The 17,490-nt window shown below is 39.6% G+C and overlaps 1 protein-coding gene across 7 annotated transcripts in view; it reads right to left on the bottom strand.

Annotated features, from left to right (window-relative positions):
* The window catches only part of enah (ENAH actin regulator), a 73,831-nt gene that overhangs the window by 30,949 nt on the left and 25,392 nt on the right, over positions 1-17,490 (bottom strand). For 4 of the 7 annotated variants that reach the window (XM_031581935.2, XM_031581937.2, XM_031581938.2 and 1 more), the window contains 2 exons: positions 5,211-5,376; positions 3,810-3,987 (listed from right to left, as the gene is read on the bottom strand). In XM_031581935.2, coding sequence (XP_031437795.1) covers positions 3,810-3,987; positions 5,211-5,376 — 344 coding nt within the window. Of the gene's footprint in view, positions 1-3,809; positions 3,988-5,210; positions 5,377-15,861; positions 16,196-17,490 lie in introns of those variants that run through there. The other 3 variants (XM_031581933.2, XM_031581934.2, XM_031581936.2) reach the window with 3 other exon arrangements.

Here is a 17,490-nt window from a genome sequence, read left to right as displayed (position 1 = left end):
TAGTGTACACAGTATTTTACCTACTGTTTTTCAGCTGCTGATTATGGTTGATTTATTTTTTAGTTTAGGCATTGTTATACCCTCTATTAGAATGATAAATGTCGTGGAATGTTAAAAAGGGTTAAATGGCTTAGTTGTGAGTTTTTCTCGAAAGCTTGGAAAAACAAAACTCAATTGTGTAAAATGACCACACGAGACTATATTAACTTTCGGTCTGTGTTGGCAGACTCATCTTCATCAGAGATGAGCCCAATGCACTGCAAACAGCCTTATATTAACCCTGGGACTGCTTGGGCATTGTAATTTACACTGATGTGGGGGGAAGGGAGAGACCGAGGCAGGGGCTTGGGTGGTCTTTCAGAATTAGAACTCAAAAGCAGTTGTTGAACTCATGCTGTTTACTTGAAAATTGATACCATGAGCCAATTCAAAATGTAAGTGTTTTTTGAAAAACTAAGATATAAATTTAGAAATAGAAAAAAATTGTCCACCAAAAAGGGCACACTACCTGTGCACATGCCTGAGCTTGAATCTTTGGTATCTGCATTTCGTTTCATGGCTGACTACAATTGTAATTTCATATCAAATTAATCGACACATGAAATTATTATGGCTTATGCATTCATTTATTGCCATATTACTATATATGCTAATGTGCTAATGAAAAATGAGTAGTCTAACCTTAGCTAAGCACGCTTGAGTCTTGTCACTTTCATAGAAATCGAAGCGACTACCAAAGTCAGAGAACAAGTAGACAATAATGAGAGAAGGAGTTGCATTGTTCACTTGAAAGGTTAAAAGAAATGCGTAAATTGTAGCCATTACCAGACCTGGGCAGTCTACACAAGTAAAGTCTATTTGTGGGAACCATCTTTTAAACCAATCATTTCAGTATGTATAAACTTATAATGTCCTCAGCAAAAAGCAAAGGTCCAACACAAGATAGAGTGTTGTTGTTGTTGTTTGAAACCTTGAAGAATTTGTAAAAAGAGTTTACACTCTCAACTCGGCGATATAGCTGAAAACATTATCATGATCATTTTTTTCATATCTGTCGATATAGTTAATTCATTGATTATTTTGATAACTGATAATTATTGATGTTTTTTAAAGACTTATTTTAAAAGGTACAGTTTGCGATACTAATCCAATAATAATTGAATCCAATCCATGATTGAAAGATTGTCGTGTTTTATGGATGGATTTCAGGTGAGTCATGTTTGCAAACACAGATTCATCTCTTTCCAAGGCTAGGGCTGATGAGTGACAGGAGCCAAGCAGCGAAGCTGCACGTGTACCAGGAGTATTTTTATCTTTTATTATAATGTTGTACGTTAATTTGAGGAAACTGAAACATCAGCTAGGTAAGTAGCTACTATTTCATGCAGATGGAACTAATCTGTTTAAAATATTAGGGTTAAGGTTATGTAAAAGTTTCCTTAGCTGGCTAGCTAGATAGCTAGCACAGAAACCAGGCAATCCTAGGAAATACAAATAGTTTGCAGCAAAGCCTGAAATAAAGGTACATTTCTCTGTTCACCCCTTAAAGAAAGTATTGGGCTCAAAGTGATCGCAACCATTTGTGGATGGTGGTAAATGGCTGCGCATACCAATTAAACAAGTCAGTGTTTAATCAGTGATCAGTGGGGCGAGGGCTTACTCTGATATGAACGTAATTTATGAAGGGGGTAAGTACCCCCTCCCCTTTGCACTACTTGAAGACGGGAATCTTGTAGATCCCATTCTCACTAAAACCATCGCAGAAGATTGCTTGCATTGTTACTAGGCCCCAAGTAGGTCAAATCCAGATTTACTTTCCCGGCACATCGATAGTGGCTCCTTTTCTCAAATGACGCCAATGTGGCATACTGCCAGCAAAATCATGTCTTTCAAAGTGAGTGGCAACGAGACTAGTGTGTGTCCCTCTTTAACTCTCCCTGAGGGTGGGTCTCCTAATGATCTCTTTCTGTAAAAGTAGGCCTATTTAAAAAGAACCCTGGCTATATAAAAGACTTTAATCCATAGATTACCCTGCCGCAGAGACAACATGAATTTTGCCCCACTATAGCCTCCTCAGCCCTCGGAATGTACTTCATTATGATTATCTTGGATCATTTTCTCTTGGGCTATGAACAGAACAGACATTATTGTGTGTGGGTAAAATCAATTGGGCCGAGGTCAAAGTGCAACCAGTGTATTGCATTAAATAGACTGATTTGCTGTGTACTAGGTTAATTCTTTTTTTGACAAATGTTATACTAACCAAGACACATTGTGTGTTTTAATGTCTTAATAGCCTGTCCCGCCTACCCATTGAGCCTTGTAATTGAATTTCTGCTAGAAATCGCAAATACAAAATGAGAACTGTGAGAATTCTATGCACTGACCAAAAAAGCGAAGCTGGCAACAGGAGTGGCCTGTGTAAGAGGGCAGTCAAAATGTTAATAAAGACGCCAAACCCCAGGAAGGTTAATATGTGTCTGAACATTATGGGACACTAGAATGCATTATAGTAGTAAATGTTGCGGAAAATGTACAATTAATCTGACTCCATGAAATTATTGAATACACAAATTGCATGCCAATTAGACCAAATACACTTAAATTACCAAATATACTTGAAAAACCTGAATGCATCAGATGTAAAGAAATGAAACCCCAACCTGAATGAGTGAGTGAATGAGATAAAGAGATGAAAAGGGAATTGATAGAGGAAAGAGAAGGGAGGGAGAAAATGAGAGTGTAGGTGAAAGCAAAACAAGAGAATCAGAAAGCAAGAGCAAAGAGAATTGAGAGATTGTAATGAAACCATGATCAGAATGCTGCCCACATTGGCTCAGTTCAAGACCAAATGGCTTAATGAATATTTCTCTGTTCTATCAACTCAGGGCATTCACTGAATGCCACGTTAGGCTGAATCTGTTGTGTACTGAGAGATCCAATCACATTTCCATTTTAGAATGACTCAAACACAAATTACACAAGTGCCTGCATCATCAATGAGATGATTGACATAGTAGGTCTTGAGCTAGCTGAGGAGCTGGTGGCAGAGGTGTCCAGGTCTCCAGCTTTGAGGACTTAAGGTCGACAAGGAAACCAACATCTCTGTAAATAAACAGTTGGGCCTTGTGGTCGGGTTTGTTTACTTTGAGTCATAGCACATTTCTACTCTGCTTTCTTTATGCTCTACCTCAATATCGTAGGGATAAGTAAAGATCAAGGTGCTGAGCCTGAGGAGTGCCAGAGCAGGGGACTCACAGTGATGCCCATTCTGGAGACACAAGAGTGATGCCCATTCTGGAGACACAAGAGTGATGCCGATGGACAAAATCATCAAATTCATGACTTGCCCTAGCACTTTGCTGACAATAGAAACATATAAATAAATGTATGTATAAATAAATGTAACATGCATGTTCATTTATGTATATTTTAAAATCTTTTTTTCAGGGAGGAGACCAGACACAATGGGACATGAGCAAAGAAACCACTGATGTCCTGAAGAGGATCTTGCTTGCTGTCCCTGCATCAACACAAGCATGATCTGGGCCAGCGGTGGAGGGGCTGTACAGGGGCTCTTTCACCAACCCTCTACCTGGTTCAAGCTGTTCACAATATACAGCACAAGGAGTATCAAGTGTTTCAAAAAATGTGCTGATGTTCTCCAAATAACCTCAAATCCCCAAACAAGTCCTTGAAAATCAAGGACTACGGTGCTTTGAGTAACTTGATCTCCTGAACACCAAATCTGTGGGTGCAGAATTGAGTTTACGCTGTTGATCTTTTCATCATTGAATCAAATGTCTTACCTGAATCCTGAGAGTTCAGCACCTCCAGGGCGTGCGTCATGGCACTGGCGAACACATTAGCGTCCTCTTTGCTACCGAAGTTAAGGCCGTACACCTGCCGGGCGTCCCGCCACTGGTGGAAGGTTTGTGTGGCCTGGTTGTATTTGAGCCCCTTGGGAATGGCACAGTTTATCACCACCTGGAATGCAACCAGATGTCTCCTTTAATTCAACCGTGATTACTCTTTGCAAAAAAGATGGATGGCACCCATATGAATAACATATAAAAAAAAAAAACTATTTCCAATGGTTAATATTCTGACAATTTATTTCAAGGTGATGGAACTGAATATTGCCGTTTTCCTGTCGTGTCATGAACTAAGTGCTTACGTTATTTTGTATTATCTTACTCTGTAACCCATGTTCCTTTTCATGTACTCTGTCTTTGTCTCAGTAAGAGCAAATAGCGGAGACCTGATTCAGCATTCAAATGGCTCTTGTGAGGATTGATGGTCTCCTTTATGCATTTCAACTCCTTTCCCCCAGATACCCTCCTTCCTGCTATGAACCTCCTCCCACCTGTTGTCGTCTGTCCTAACACCCCCCTCAGGGGTACAGCTCCCCCATAGGTGAAATCCCCCATTGTCTCCCCTTCACCATAAACTTAAGACCACACCTTATATCACTCTCCTGTATTCTCCCACCTGACTGATTGCTATAAATACGTTCTTACTGTCATGTAAGCCATTCTGTAAGTAACATGCTAAGAGGGTTCTCAAAATAAACTCCAAAATCCAGACTACGCCTTCCGGTCCATTCTTTAAGTTTGGCGCTCTCATTAGACTAGAATAGGGAAACTTGATTTGCCATGTTTTGCTACTCTGCCCACAAAGTTTGTTCAATGTTCATCCTTTACGGCCTTCACGGATCCCGTGATACCTGATATATTCTGTGTTGTGGGTTCACACTTGATGTATTTTTAATTGGACACATTTAGTTAAAATTCCAAAAATCCAATTTTCTTTTCCATATGTTGAAATCTTTCAAACTTTGGCCACTGTGCATGCTGCTTGGACCAGGAGTTTTGCCATTTGCAGCTATACTATATATTTCCTCCTCTACAATGTAGTAATTGTACATTTTTGAATTGTATTTTATTTGTGCTTTTCAAATGGACGAAAACTAATTTTCATACACATTAGTGGGCTACCAAAGTGAATGAACATTCATAGTGTTGGTGGAATGGTCTAGAGGAGGGAAGGACCCCAAAAGAACAAACGAATAAAGGAGATGATCAAATGAAAAACATAACGCACACTGAAGTAATATACACATATCTGCATATAAAGGCATATCTGGTTTATAGATATATTAGCTGATTAATCCTATTGATCCTATCAGTCTCTATTCATCTCCCACTCACCTGATGGTCCTGGATTTTGCGGCCCACCACACGGAAGGCATTGTTTCCTGTGTGGTGGTAGATGTGAACTCTGCTGAAGCCTGTGGAACCACCAGCAGGAACCCACTTCTTATTGGCATCGTCATATACCATGACAGCGGCTCTTGCCTGACAGATACTCTGCTCGCTGTGAAGGAATATGGGGAGAATCATCATGAGCGGGTGGAACATAAAACATGAGACATTTATTATACAACAATGTGAACAGTGTTTTCACCCAAGGTGTTTGGGATTACCTCTGGTTTTAGCTAGAAAACCGGAAAGAACTCATTGGCAAAAGCATATGGCAAGTTATAAATATACATGGTACTAAAGAAATGCCTGTCTTTCCTTTATTGTTAGTTCTTGATTGGACCAAGATTGGTTTAATCTTTGCAGAACAGAGCAAGCTCTCATGTTGTTCACTCTGAATAGGCAGTTACAAACAGTAGAAAAATAAACAGACAACAAATGATGCTTCCTTGTAAAACACTTAGTTCAGAAAAAGCCAGATCGATTCAATCCAAAGGTTATCATTAGCAAAATCCACAAGATTTGTTCTGGGTGCAACATAACTATTTTGACTACATATGAAACAGCTGCATGAATTATCACTGGATTCATAATTTTCCATTGGTTTTTCTTTCAGCGTGGTTCTGTCCCATACTGCTATTGTCGGCAAAGAAGTATGCTGCAGATGTTTTTGTGAGGGGTGACTTTCATATGGATGGGAAAGAGATAAAATCTCACAAAAAGTCAGTTCTTGATTTCTGAATGTTTTCAGAGTGTTTGTTCCATAATAATAATAACAATAATTTGGTACACACTTTTGTGAGGTATCTTCGTTTTTTTGGAAATTGATTGCATGGAACACCGTGATTTCTGAAAAAAGGTTTGATCATTTTTAGACCATAATTGAACCCCCAAGAACAGTTTCTGAACAGTTGTATTATGTTATCCTAATCGAAAAGAATGAGATCGTATTTGGGATGATACAACCCCACTTAGTCCTCAAGACATTCTGGTGATTTGCTGAAAGTTCAATGAAAATCCACAAACAACTTAATTCAACTATGGAAAGAGTGAAAACAAAGTTAACAAAAAGTTCAAATGAGAAAGCCTGTTTGGTCAAAAACACCCATGCACTAAATCATCAACCCAAAACAGGAGCAACCTGTAAACTTGATAGCCACCAATGCATGTTTTTCTTTCATCTCTCAACAAAGAAAAAAATATTAAAATTAAATCAGTTAACAAAAAGCATCTGAGAACAGTTGGGTTTAGATGGACAGTTGTTTAGTATGGAAGCGTAAAGATTATTCTTTTTGGAAAGGGGATTTATAGGAGCTGTTTCCCTGGGTGGGCACTGAGGGGCCTGGCAGGCTCCACCTCCCAGCTCCCACCAATTACCATTAGCGTTCTGTGTCGGCTACGTTACTCCTGAATAAAAATAAAAATGTGTTTGGTCTGATTATTAACAATAATTCTAAGAGGATTTGATCTGGTCGTGTGCTAAGTCTTACAGTAGGCTTATGTAAATGGAGGTGCTGAGCTACGCCTGGTCTTCTTTTAACTTGGCTGTATCGGTTGTAAAGTTCAGTGCAAAGCCTTCACCACATCTTTAGGAGTGGCAGTGAATCGAAAATCTAATTTTGATTGTGACACATTGTGGCCAACCAATCAAAACTGTATTCTATAATCTATATTCTATAATCTATCAGAAACATCAGCAGCCAAAGCCATCTCTGGGTTTGCCCTATATCTACCAATGGCACTGGCACAAATTCAGCAGTCAAGTTAAGGAGCGATTGGAACACAGACTTATCCAAACCTGGGAACTTAATCTAACTCAAACCCGGGAAGTCTCCAATAAATAGCATGAGGAATTAAACATCTTTTCCTGTGTATAACTACAATTTTAATTTACCATACCTGTCAACCTCTCCCTTTCCTTCTACCTGTATCTCTCTCTCTCTCTCTCTCTCTCTCTATATCATTGTAGAGTGTCATTGATACAGATGGAATGGCCATATTACTTGGGTGTCTAAGGTGACTAGGGTTTGTATCCCACTCTTTTCCCTAAACCGGGTTCATAATCCGGAGGGGCTTTACTTCCCTAGACAGCTTAAAAAATACCGGATCAATCATCAATTTCTCGTCCTGTTCTACTCAGCCATCATCAAGTCACAACATAATACTAATAATAATAATTAATTTTATCTGTAACGTAATTTGTAATATCGTCTGTTACAGTATGGTACGGTAGCACGGACAATCAAACACAGGAAAAATTACAGCATATTGTTAACTAGGCATTCATAATCATAGGCAACCCACTCCCCTCAGTCGAATCTCTATATATTTCACCAGACTGCAAAACGAGGAAAGAAGATCATCTCTGACCACTCAAATCCTGTTCGTCACCCATCGGGAAGGCGCTACAGGCCGCCTCACAAACAACTTTTTTCCCACAGCTATCACGACTCTGAACTTCTTGCTCTAGTCTTCTCCTCACACTATCATGCATATCATTCACCTATGTATCCAACACTGTATTGTTCATTATTTATAATGTGTTATGTATGCTGTTGTCCATGTATATATATTGTACTCCAGAGTTTCACATGCTTAACCGAGGAACAAATCCACCAGCCTTGGTCGTGTGGCTAATAAACAATCTATCTATCTATCAATCTCATCCAACCTATCTATCAATCTCATCCAACCTATCTATCAATCTCATCAATACCCTCCCTCCATCCCACGATGAGCTTGACCTCATTTGTGCCCCCCAGAACAAATGTAATGCTTGTCTGTGAATTTGTGTCTGGGTCTGGTTCTCATTTACAATTTTTCTATAAACTAAAGATGATGATGTTCCAAGAGCGGACCAGAAGTGGCACACCACCAGCTGGGTGCAGACCAAAATCCGCCACAGGACCAACATACGTTTGCTATATGCTATCTACAAAGTGGCATCATGCCCATTGACAGGTACCCACACAACATAACGCAACCAAATAAATGAATGCACAAATAAAATATTCAAACTATATTTTGAACATAGGATTATGGCTAAAATGTCCTGAAGTTACAATTAATAAATGTACTATTCCGCAGTTCACATGTCACGAGTCTCATATAGATAGACATTTGGCAATATATTTTTTTCTTCATAACTAACATTGGTGTGCATTTATTACATATCACCATGGTAGTGTTGTCCGATACATTCCAAATATCTTCCTGTACCTGTTGAGTCAAGGACAGTACTTCTCCTAGCAGTCTAGCCCCTCTGCTTTTGTTTAACCAAGTTGAAAGTTGAAGTGTGCATGTTCAACACACTTTTATTAATGATCTGTGGGGCATGACGATGCCGGCCCCACAGCCGATAAAAAATAACAGAATGACATACATCAAGACGTTTAGTAAACGTTGTTTATATTATCAGCATTGCTACACTGCTAGCCACTTTTAGTCATCACAGTTATGCTAGCCACTAGTAATAGTTCCTCTCTACCATTAAGAAGATTTTGAAGACCCAACTCTTCAGAGAGCACCTCCCGTCCTAACTGGCACTTCGACTAGTGCGTAACTTGCAATTACAGCAGTTACATTCCTGCACTTCTTTTTCTTTATTTCATTTTGTTATATTTCTTATGTAAAGTAGTATTTATTGTTACACCAGGTTCTATTGCTCGTAGCTTGACTATTCTCTCCCTTGTACGTCGCTTTGTACAAAAGCATCTGCTAAATGACTAAATGTAATGTAAATGTAAAAGCAAGGCAATATAATGAATCAAGTCGACATTAGAAGTTCAATTTAGTACTTTGCCAAAAAGGTTGGCTGTAGATTAAAGCCTGGAAAGCAATCAGTTTCCCTGCTTGGAAATGTTACTTTGGATGTGTAATTACAGATGCAGACCACAGTGATTATATACTGCTTGATAACTCCTGTGCTGCGTTATGTTTATGTGTGCATTTGAGATTTCGTTGATGAGCTGTGTTTGTGTTTGTTCATTGAGCAAGGTTTGTGTGTAGTTTCATTGAGGAATCAGATGCTGCCCATACAGAGTTTATTGTGCCCCACCAAGGTTTCCGTGCCAGAGATGCCACTGGTGATAGCGACAGCTGCTGCAGTCCAACGTTAACAGTATCCGCATGCTGACGATCTCCATTTGACTGCTGAGATCCCAGGGAGTTTGGAGCAGGTGATTGCCTTTGTGTCATTCCAGCAATGTCCTTATCTTGCATTTTTCCAGTGGAGGTGCTTGTGCACTCCACCTCTGGTTTCAGCTTGTGGGGGCAGATGTTTCCGTTCCACACATGCCGTGTTCACTCTGTATGGCTGCCAAGTGCCAGTCAGAGGGCCCCAAGGCCACTGGGTGAAGGGGGGAGAAATGATAAAGCTACAAACTTTAGTTCCTCTCCAGCTGGGTTCCATGCTATTTGGTCTGAAATATTCTCTGCGATTCCAGAATAGGTTGAAATTGTCTATTCATCCCAGTTGAAAAACACGCTTTTGTAAGCCAGGTGAGCTGCTGAGAGAACACAAAACCTTCCTGTGTTTTGAGTAGACCACTGATAAAAGCTTCCATTTCTAGCTCATTTAGGGCACAAAGAAGTTCCTTAAAATATAGTGGCGAGCTAGCCCAGCAGAATGGACGCAGTTTGAAGGCAAGTCCGGTGCCCCATACACCACATGACCTGGGGAAATGACACTTTATTAGTCTAACTGCCGTTTCCCATACACCGCACAACCCAAAGAACACACAAAATCACAGCTTAGCAAGTGGGTCTTGCAGGCACCCTGGGGGTTTCTAGCTTTCCCTGTTATAGTACTATGTATATATATATATATATATATATATATATATATATATATACACACACACAATACATATAGCATGCAAGCATCTGAAGAAGATTATTGTTTCTGGTACTAGGTCGCCAGGGGTTCGATTAATGATTTGATCCCACATGACACCATAACACTAAATAAAGTCTCAATAAATGGTTTTCACTGCGAGTGTGTGTGTGTTTTTTGCTTGAAATACCCATCCCTACTTCATACAACTTTTAAAAGGCTAGGAACACTTGCACCACGAGTACATGGCATTTAGTTTTACTTAACACAATGACATAATTCATTAAAATAAATTATGTATTAAACATGTAAAATGTTTTTGTGTCAGAGATGGCTGCATTTAGAAGGCAGCATGTAATCATCCCTTCTCCACATATCTGATAGCAGTGTTAAGAGCCACTTACTGTTGGTGCCAACCTTTAATGTTTGTTTACTTTCTACCTTCAGTGTTTTCGCTAAGAAATTCCTCTCCCAAGTCTCTGAAGCATTCAAATCTGCTCCGCAGCCTTAGGGGCTGAGTGTTACCATGGGACTGTGAGCACTGCAGGTCAGGCTATAGCCGTGTAATGATGCCTGGGGTTCACAGGTCGGGCTATACTCTTGTAATGATGCCTGAGGTTCACAGGTTGGGCTACATTTGAGTTCAGAGTCAGTACTCACATTAGGCTTTGTTAGGTTGATGTATTCATCCGCTCCTAGACTGTTGGGGCACATTCTCAGCATTCCCTGGGAGAACTGTCATTGTACCCACTTTACTGGGATGCCTCTCGTAGCTCATCATTGATCATTGATTCCAAAATTTTAATCCTCTGTAGTAGCTCAGTACATTTTTTGTTCCAGCTTCTAGGTGACTTGCTGTTAAGTTGTTGCCAGTTGACTCAGCTGGCTCCTGTAAAGTTGTTGTATTTTAAAACTAACCACTTAAGTTCAATGTCAATATGTGCCAGTTTCACTAACTTTGTAAACGAAACGCAAGACAATGAAAATAAAAGAATCCAGAAAGAATGGAGATTACAGAACAAGGGTGAAGGGTCAAGCAGGAGCAGTACAAAAAGCGCCCTACTTGCTTGAGAGTAGGAAGTAGCACCAAAGCATTTCTTATAATAGCATAGCATAGTAGCATAGCATTTCTTATAATAAGTCTTGGACTGCAGTCTCTTGCTACAGACAGATTGGAGTGGATGTTGCCATACAAGCTCAGCAAATACATAGCAATGAGTTCTAGCAGTGAAATAGATGATGCATTTGAATATGATACATCAATATGATACATTCATGAGATCATTGCTAATGTCCCGCGTCACATAGACAATCTCTGAAATGGCAATGTGAGGACAATAGTACAAAGGCACACAATAGGGATATTGCGCTCTCATTCTCATGACGATATGGAGTGGAGTTTAGTTCAGGTGGAGATCAAATTCATTGATGATAGGAAGGTTTGAATATCCCCATGAGCAGTGAGGCCAACTTGGCTTGACCTGGCTGATGCTGCAACAATCTGTGCAACACGGAACATAGCATACCAAACAACACCAAAATGAACAAGGGCAAACAATAACATTTTTGGGAATTTAAATGTCCGGGTACTTCATCAAGAGTACTATAAAACAGTTGAACAACAGTTGATTACAAGCTGAACCAGTGAAAAAAAACCAACCTCAAACTGCACTAAAAAGAACACATTTGTATTTATACATAGATATCAACAAGTGATTTTGAATAATCATGGAAATGTTCAGTGTATTTCAATATTGAAAACTACAACAAGTTTTTGAGTGTCTACCTGTGCTTTCTGTTCCTCTCTACGTGACCCACTGAAATGCAGAGTTCTGGAGTCCTGCTCAAACACTCTTAACACAGAGCAGGAGCAGGAGCAATGCCTAACGTCATTTCAGCACCTATGATTGGTCATTCCTGTGGCTCCACTAAAAGCACCTATGATTGGTCATTCCTGTGGCTCCACTAAATGCACTTATGATTGGTCATTCCTGTGGCTCCACTAAAAGCACCTATGATTGGTCATTACTGTGGATCCACTAAATGCATGATGAGCAGTTCTGCACTGGAAGGGACTTCTATGATTTTCAATGCTCTTCCTGTGAGTCAAGTAATCTGTGATTTAAGCGGTACAGTGACATGGCCAGAACCCGGCTGAGACGCCACAGCGCAACTAACCCCTAGGAGGAATACTTTTTGGCAGGAGTCCGGGGCTAGATTCAGGCACTTTGATGATTAAGTAACTTAACTTAAGTAAGAGGGGTTCCAAAGTCTATTAAAAAAAGTTCAGGTACAATAATATGCAAGTAGTACACACGCCATACAGTAAAAAAGTATTTTTAGCTTGTTCTGGCATACCTGCAAAAACATATTCTAAATAAAGATGACAAACTATTTTGGCCACCTGCAATGATTCACTTAAGGTCTTGGATAGGCTGTAAGCATTGGTCACTCCACTGATATGGACAAATAAATGGCCATTTAACGATAAAGACACAGTCATTGTGCTATCAACAAGGTAACAATGGGAGGGCTAACAGCCTTTAACACCCCTTGCCATCCGAACACAAAGCCTTTCACAAGTGATTATCTTTTCAAGATGAACTGAAGACTACTACTCCACAGCATACACTAGAAAAATACACTCGACTCACACATGCAGTTGTACATTTGGGCACATATTATCCCCATGACTGTTCAAACCAGCATACTGCATGAACTGCTTCAGAACTCATTCTAGCACACACAGCAAAAAAATGTAGAAAACACAGGCCTACTCCCAGCCATCTCTTCTCAGGTTACGGGCGAGAGGACAAAGGTATCATTACATGTCATTCCATATCTACTCCCACATGGCTGCTTTGCCTCACAATAAGGGAACTATGCTTGGACCTGGGTTGCATTTTGTTTAATGTGGACTTAAAACCAACGGTAATGATTAAGACTTTAAATCTTCAAACCAAAAGGTAATGATTAAGACTCAAGCATGTGAATAGATTCACTAATGAAAAGGTTTTTTTTCCCTATTTGGTATGGATTTATTGGAGGGAACGTTTTAACAACAAAGGTTTGTTGTTATCATGTTGGTATGATAATGTGATAATCGAGATTCCAGAAGAAAATGGATCTCTTTTCCCTCAGCATCCCCAATGATGCTGCCATCTTCAACAGGTTAACACCACAAAAGATTGTCAAACACCCTCATAGGTAGGCTACAGCAGTTGGCTTCTTAAAAACATTAGTTATAGAGCATAAGTTATGCAAACTCAAGCCCAGGCGACATCTGGCAACAACAGATGAGCAGACTGGCCTTTCAATAACTTGGTAATACGACTGATTAAGTACTGGCAAAGTCCCTGGTATAGATCATAAAAATAGGCTATAATGTGATTTGCCACAAGAGAGAATGCTCAGGGCTAACAAGGCTTTCTACATTAGCTGTTTCATTAGCAAATGCCATTTGAGGCTACATGTACTCAGGTACTACACTGCCACATTGACATCAAACTGATGCATACAGAGGACTTCAAATAAGTCATAGAGCAGTGTCTAAATAAAGTTAAAATAGAATGGACATGTATCATGACTTTTTTTACTGACTTTTTGAATATTTTGCATAGATTTCATCAGTCTGAAAGTTTGAACAAATGAAACTGTGTGCCATGATGGCCACACCATCAGTGTTCACCATCAAGTTAGGTTGATAGAGAATCAGTGTAAAAGCACGTCAGAGTCTTCGTCATTTAATGACTTTAATCCACATACATAATTCAAGATTCAGATACGGAATCCAGGAAAGTACAATGGAAAATACAGAATCTAGACAAAAATGAATTTGGAGAAAAATTCAACAGATTTAATAAGCCATACCATAAGTCTCCTGTTGAATTTTTCTTGCTTTTGAAGTAGTGACTGAGAAAAGCATGTAGCATGTAGCAGGCTAACCAGGCTAACCAATACACACTATCCCCACCCCATAGCTGTAGGTGCTGTAGGTGCATGAAGCACCTTGGTTTTTCATATTGCTTTACAATAAAACTTTACAATGGACTCTCATTAATAGTGTTACTCTATATAGACTACAGACTGTCCATTGCATTGATTATTCTCTATTGTCAGTTATGTTGGGTTTATGTACACTGCATGTTCATGCATCACTGTCCCAATAAACAGCCCCTTTAGGAACAAATAGAGTACTTTTCAAACTGAACATATCATTTTCATGAATAATTACTGCTACCATTTTTCTGAGGACATATGCTAAAATCTATCCAGGGCTACACTTATGCACATGTAACTCCAACAGGCTAAGCATAGAGAGAAAACATAAAATCGAACCACATGAATGAGAGAATCTGTCTTATTTTTAACTAGGCTTTAAATATCTTAAATGCATAATATACTGCTATAGTACTTGCTTTTACACAACAGTATTATGGTTAAGCTCCTGTATCTTTTTTACATAATACATTATTCAATATTTTAAGTTCTTCTTTAAGGCTGTATCAGTTCCATGCTCAGCATTCATCTGTTCTCTTTAGAAAAACTGTTTAAATATGCAAAATTTAAATCATCATAGCATCTTTAGTAAATTCAGAGTTTCTATAGTATTTGTACTCTTTCTTGTTCAATGGCCTCACTTCTAACTGACATAACACTTGCTATGGAACTGTAATGTCAAAATGCCAAACGTTGTAGATGCCTGGCCTGCATATGAATTGTCTCAGGCTTGCCTGTCTTTCCAATGGACCCATTTCATATTTCTCTCACTGTGTGCAAAACCTTAATGTTGTACTTAATTCTCATAGAGAGAAAAAGAAAAAAAGAGAGAAAGATTATCAGCAATGTTTGTTGAGCTGGTGGTGTGATGGTGGTAAGTCAGAGGAACCAGTTTCCCTTGCAGGCCACTTTATCCTACCACTGAACACTGACCATTCATTTGCATAGCATACTCAAACACACAAACTCTAATCACACTGTCTCTAACACAAATACATTTTCTAACAAAGCATTTTATGACCATGCGCCACTTTCAACACATAGTGTGATAGTCCTGCTAAAGCTGTCATTGGTTGTCAGCCAAAACAATGTCCATGTTGTTAAAGCATTCCCTAAAAGGGAATATGGAAGATTTACTCTCCACTACATCCTTATGGAAGCCCTCATTAATAATGACAGGTTACAGTGGAAAAAACAAGAGAAATGAACATCTCCATGCTAGAAAAGAGTGGAGTGCAGGGTGCAACAAAGAGTTATCCTGAGGTATACATTGCACACGTGTTAGCCTATCGCTTGAGATCCAACCATAAATTATTCATGACACAACAGCACCACTACACAAATCCACTGCTGAATTGTAACTGTAAGGGACAATTCATGACATAAAGAGACATGCATTCTGTACACAAAAAATACCTATTCCCTCATTACTGTGCTCTTCTGCAATCATCTTAACAAAAGACTCTCAAGTACGCAAACCCCAGAGCAGTCTAAAAACATGCACAGTTGCAGTTTGAAGCAAGTTCACATGAAAACATGTGCAGGGCATCAGTAAATATCACATCAGCTCGTGTTGTACATAAACACACCATTTCCTCTCCATAGACCTACAGCTTTGATGCTACACATGACCCACAATTGGATCATGCAACAGTTGCTTTGATAAGGGCACATCTCTCTGTCAGCACACTATCCCTTCTGTACAATAGCCTCACCAGCACTGCAGCTGCAGCAGATCAGTCCCAGCATACATACATACATACATACCGGTGGATTTCCATCTTAGATGCCAGGGTGCATCTCTCGCTCAGAATGAAACCCGAAGCCTTGCAGTTGGAGGCGGACTGAAGCTGCATGGCTCCTTTGACGTGTAATAGCACTCCAGCGCGGGTGTAGTGTGGCTTAAGCCTTACTATCTGCGGCTAGCAGTCCGCCCCACAGAATTATGTTTGTCGATTCATTCTCTTAGCTCTGCGAGGGAACACATCACTGCTTCATTATTTAAAGAGTGCCGCAGATCAATGGTGCTGCTCCAAGCTGGTAGAGTGCTGAAAACCCCCACAACATCCCCCTCCAACGCTCGCAGTGATGAAGGGTAACCTGGCAACAAGCACTGAAGCAGACACTAGCAGCTGTTGGGTGGAGAATCATCCTTAAGGAAGATAGATTCACTGCACAGTATTATTACTGTTCAACAGAGCATCGTTCTTCCACTCTCTATTCCCCCTCTCAGCCTTGTTCTTGTGCTCTCCTTCCTAGATCTAGTTCACTTCTCTGCCAGTGACCTGCTGTTAACATTTTTATACCAACAGGTTTACAACAGTAACATTTAGTGAGGACAATAATATTTCTGTCAAGATAAGCTGATAAATAAACTGAAGAAAAGAGAAGCCTGCTCAGCTTTTAAAAGCACATGATTCAATGGTACTTGTCATTTGATACAAGCTCTTTCCACTCACTCAAGCACATTCTCCAAAGAAGCACACACACTCCCTGAATTCACTTACTCCAGCATCCTCACAAGCACCGATTGCACACAAACAAACCGCTACCCTCACAATTGTTCAACAAGCCAACCACACCGCACTATTCAAACCAGCAACTTATTCAACTCTTGTTACTCTATGCTACATAGCCTGCTTTCATGCAACTATAAATCAATTACACTACAAACTAAAAGTTTGCTAACTACCTAACTTCCAGATTCCAGAAAACAAAAGATGCAAAGTGTGTGTGTGTGTGTGTGTGTGTGTTTGTGTGTGTGTGTGTGTGTGTGTGTAGTCTACAATCATCCTGTGGTTTCTTCAGCCCTTGTCCCAGGGCATTGTTAAATTACACATTATTATACATATGTTGATAGTTTACTGTGACGTAAGAATAGAAAATGCACTGATGTATCTATCATTATTATGGAGTAATACTCTACAATAAGTCATGTTAATGAGCATTGCTGCATGAAAGCATCAAACAGTTTGAGCTTAAGAGTATGAAGCATGATGAGTAAAATAAGGTTAGCATACATTTTCTTAGCGAGCTATAAACTTGTTTGAGACACTATTGTTACTAAATTAAACAGGGCAGATATCCATTTAAAAATGTGGCTTTGTATGTACTCTATGCTACTCTATAGCATACATTTAAGCCACTAAAATGAATGAAATTAGCCTAGGCTTCATCATGATCAGTGTTCACATACTTAACATGTGGTTGTTGTAGCAAGCCATTGTTTTTTTTCTAGACAACGACATGTCAATCATTGCTTTCCCCTCACCAAAGGCTGTGTACGGCCATCTTACTTGCCAGATAATCCACATTAAGTCTGTCAGTTTCTAAGTGCCGATGATGCAAAGTCTTTGAGGGGACGAGCTGCAGACGTGTCCACTCTCATAATTCACA

Source organism: Clupea harengus, chromosome 15, assembly GCF_900700415.2.
Source record: "Clupea harengus chromosome 15, Ch_v2.0.2, whole genome shotgun sequence".
Classification (NCBI taxonomy): Eukaryota; Metazoa; Chordata; class Actinopteri; order Clupeiformes; family Clupeidae; genus Clupea; species Clupea harengus.
The sequence above is the reverse complement of the archived record's forward strand: the minus strand, read 5'-3'. Positions and strand labels throughout refer to the sequence as shown.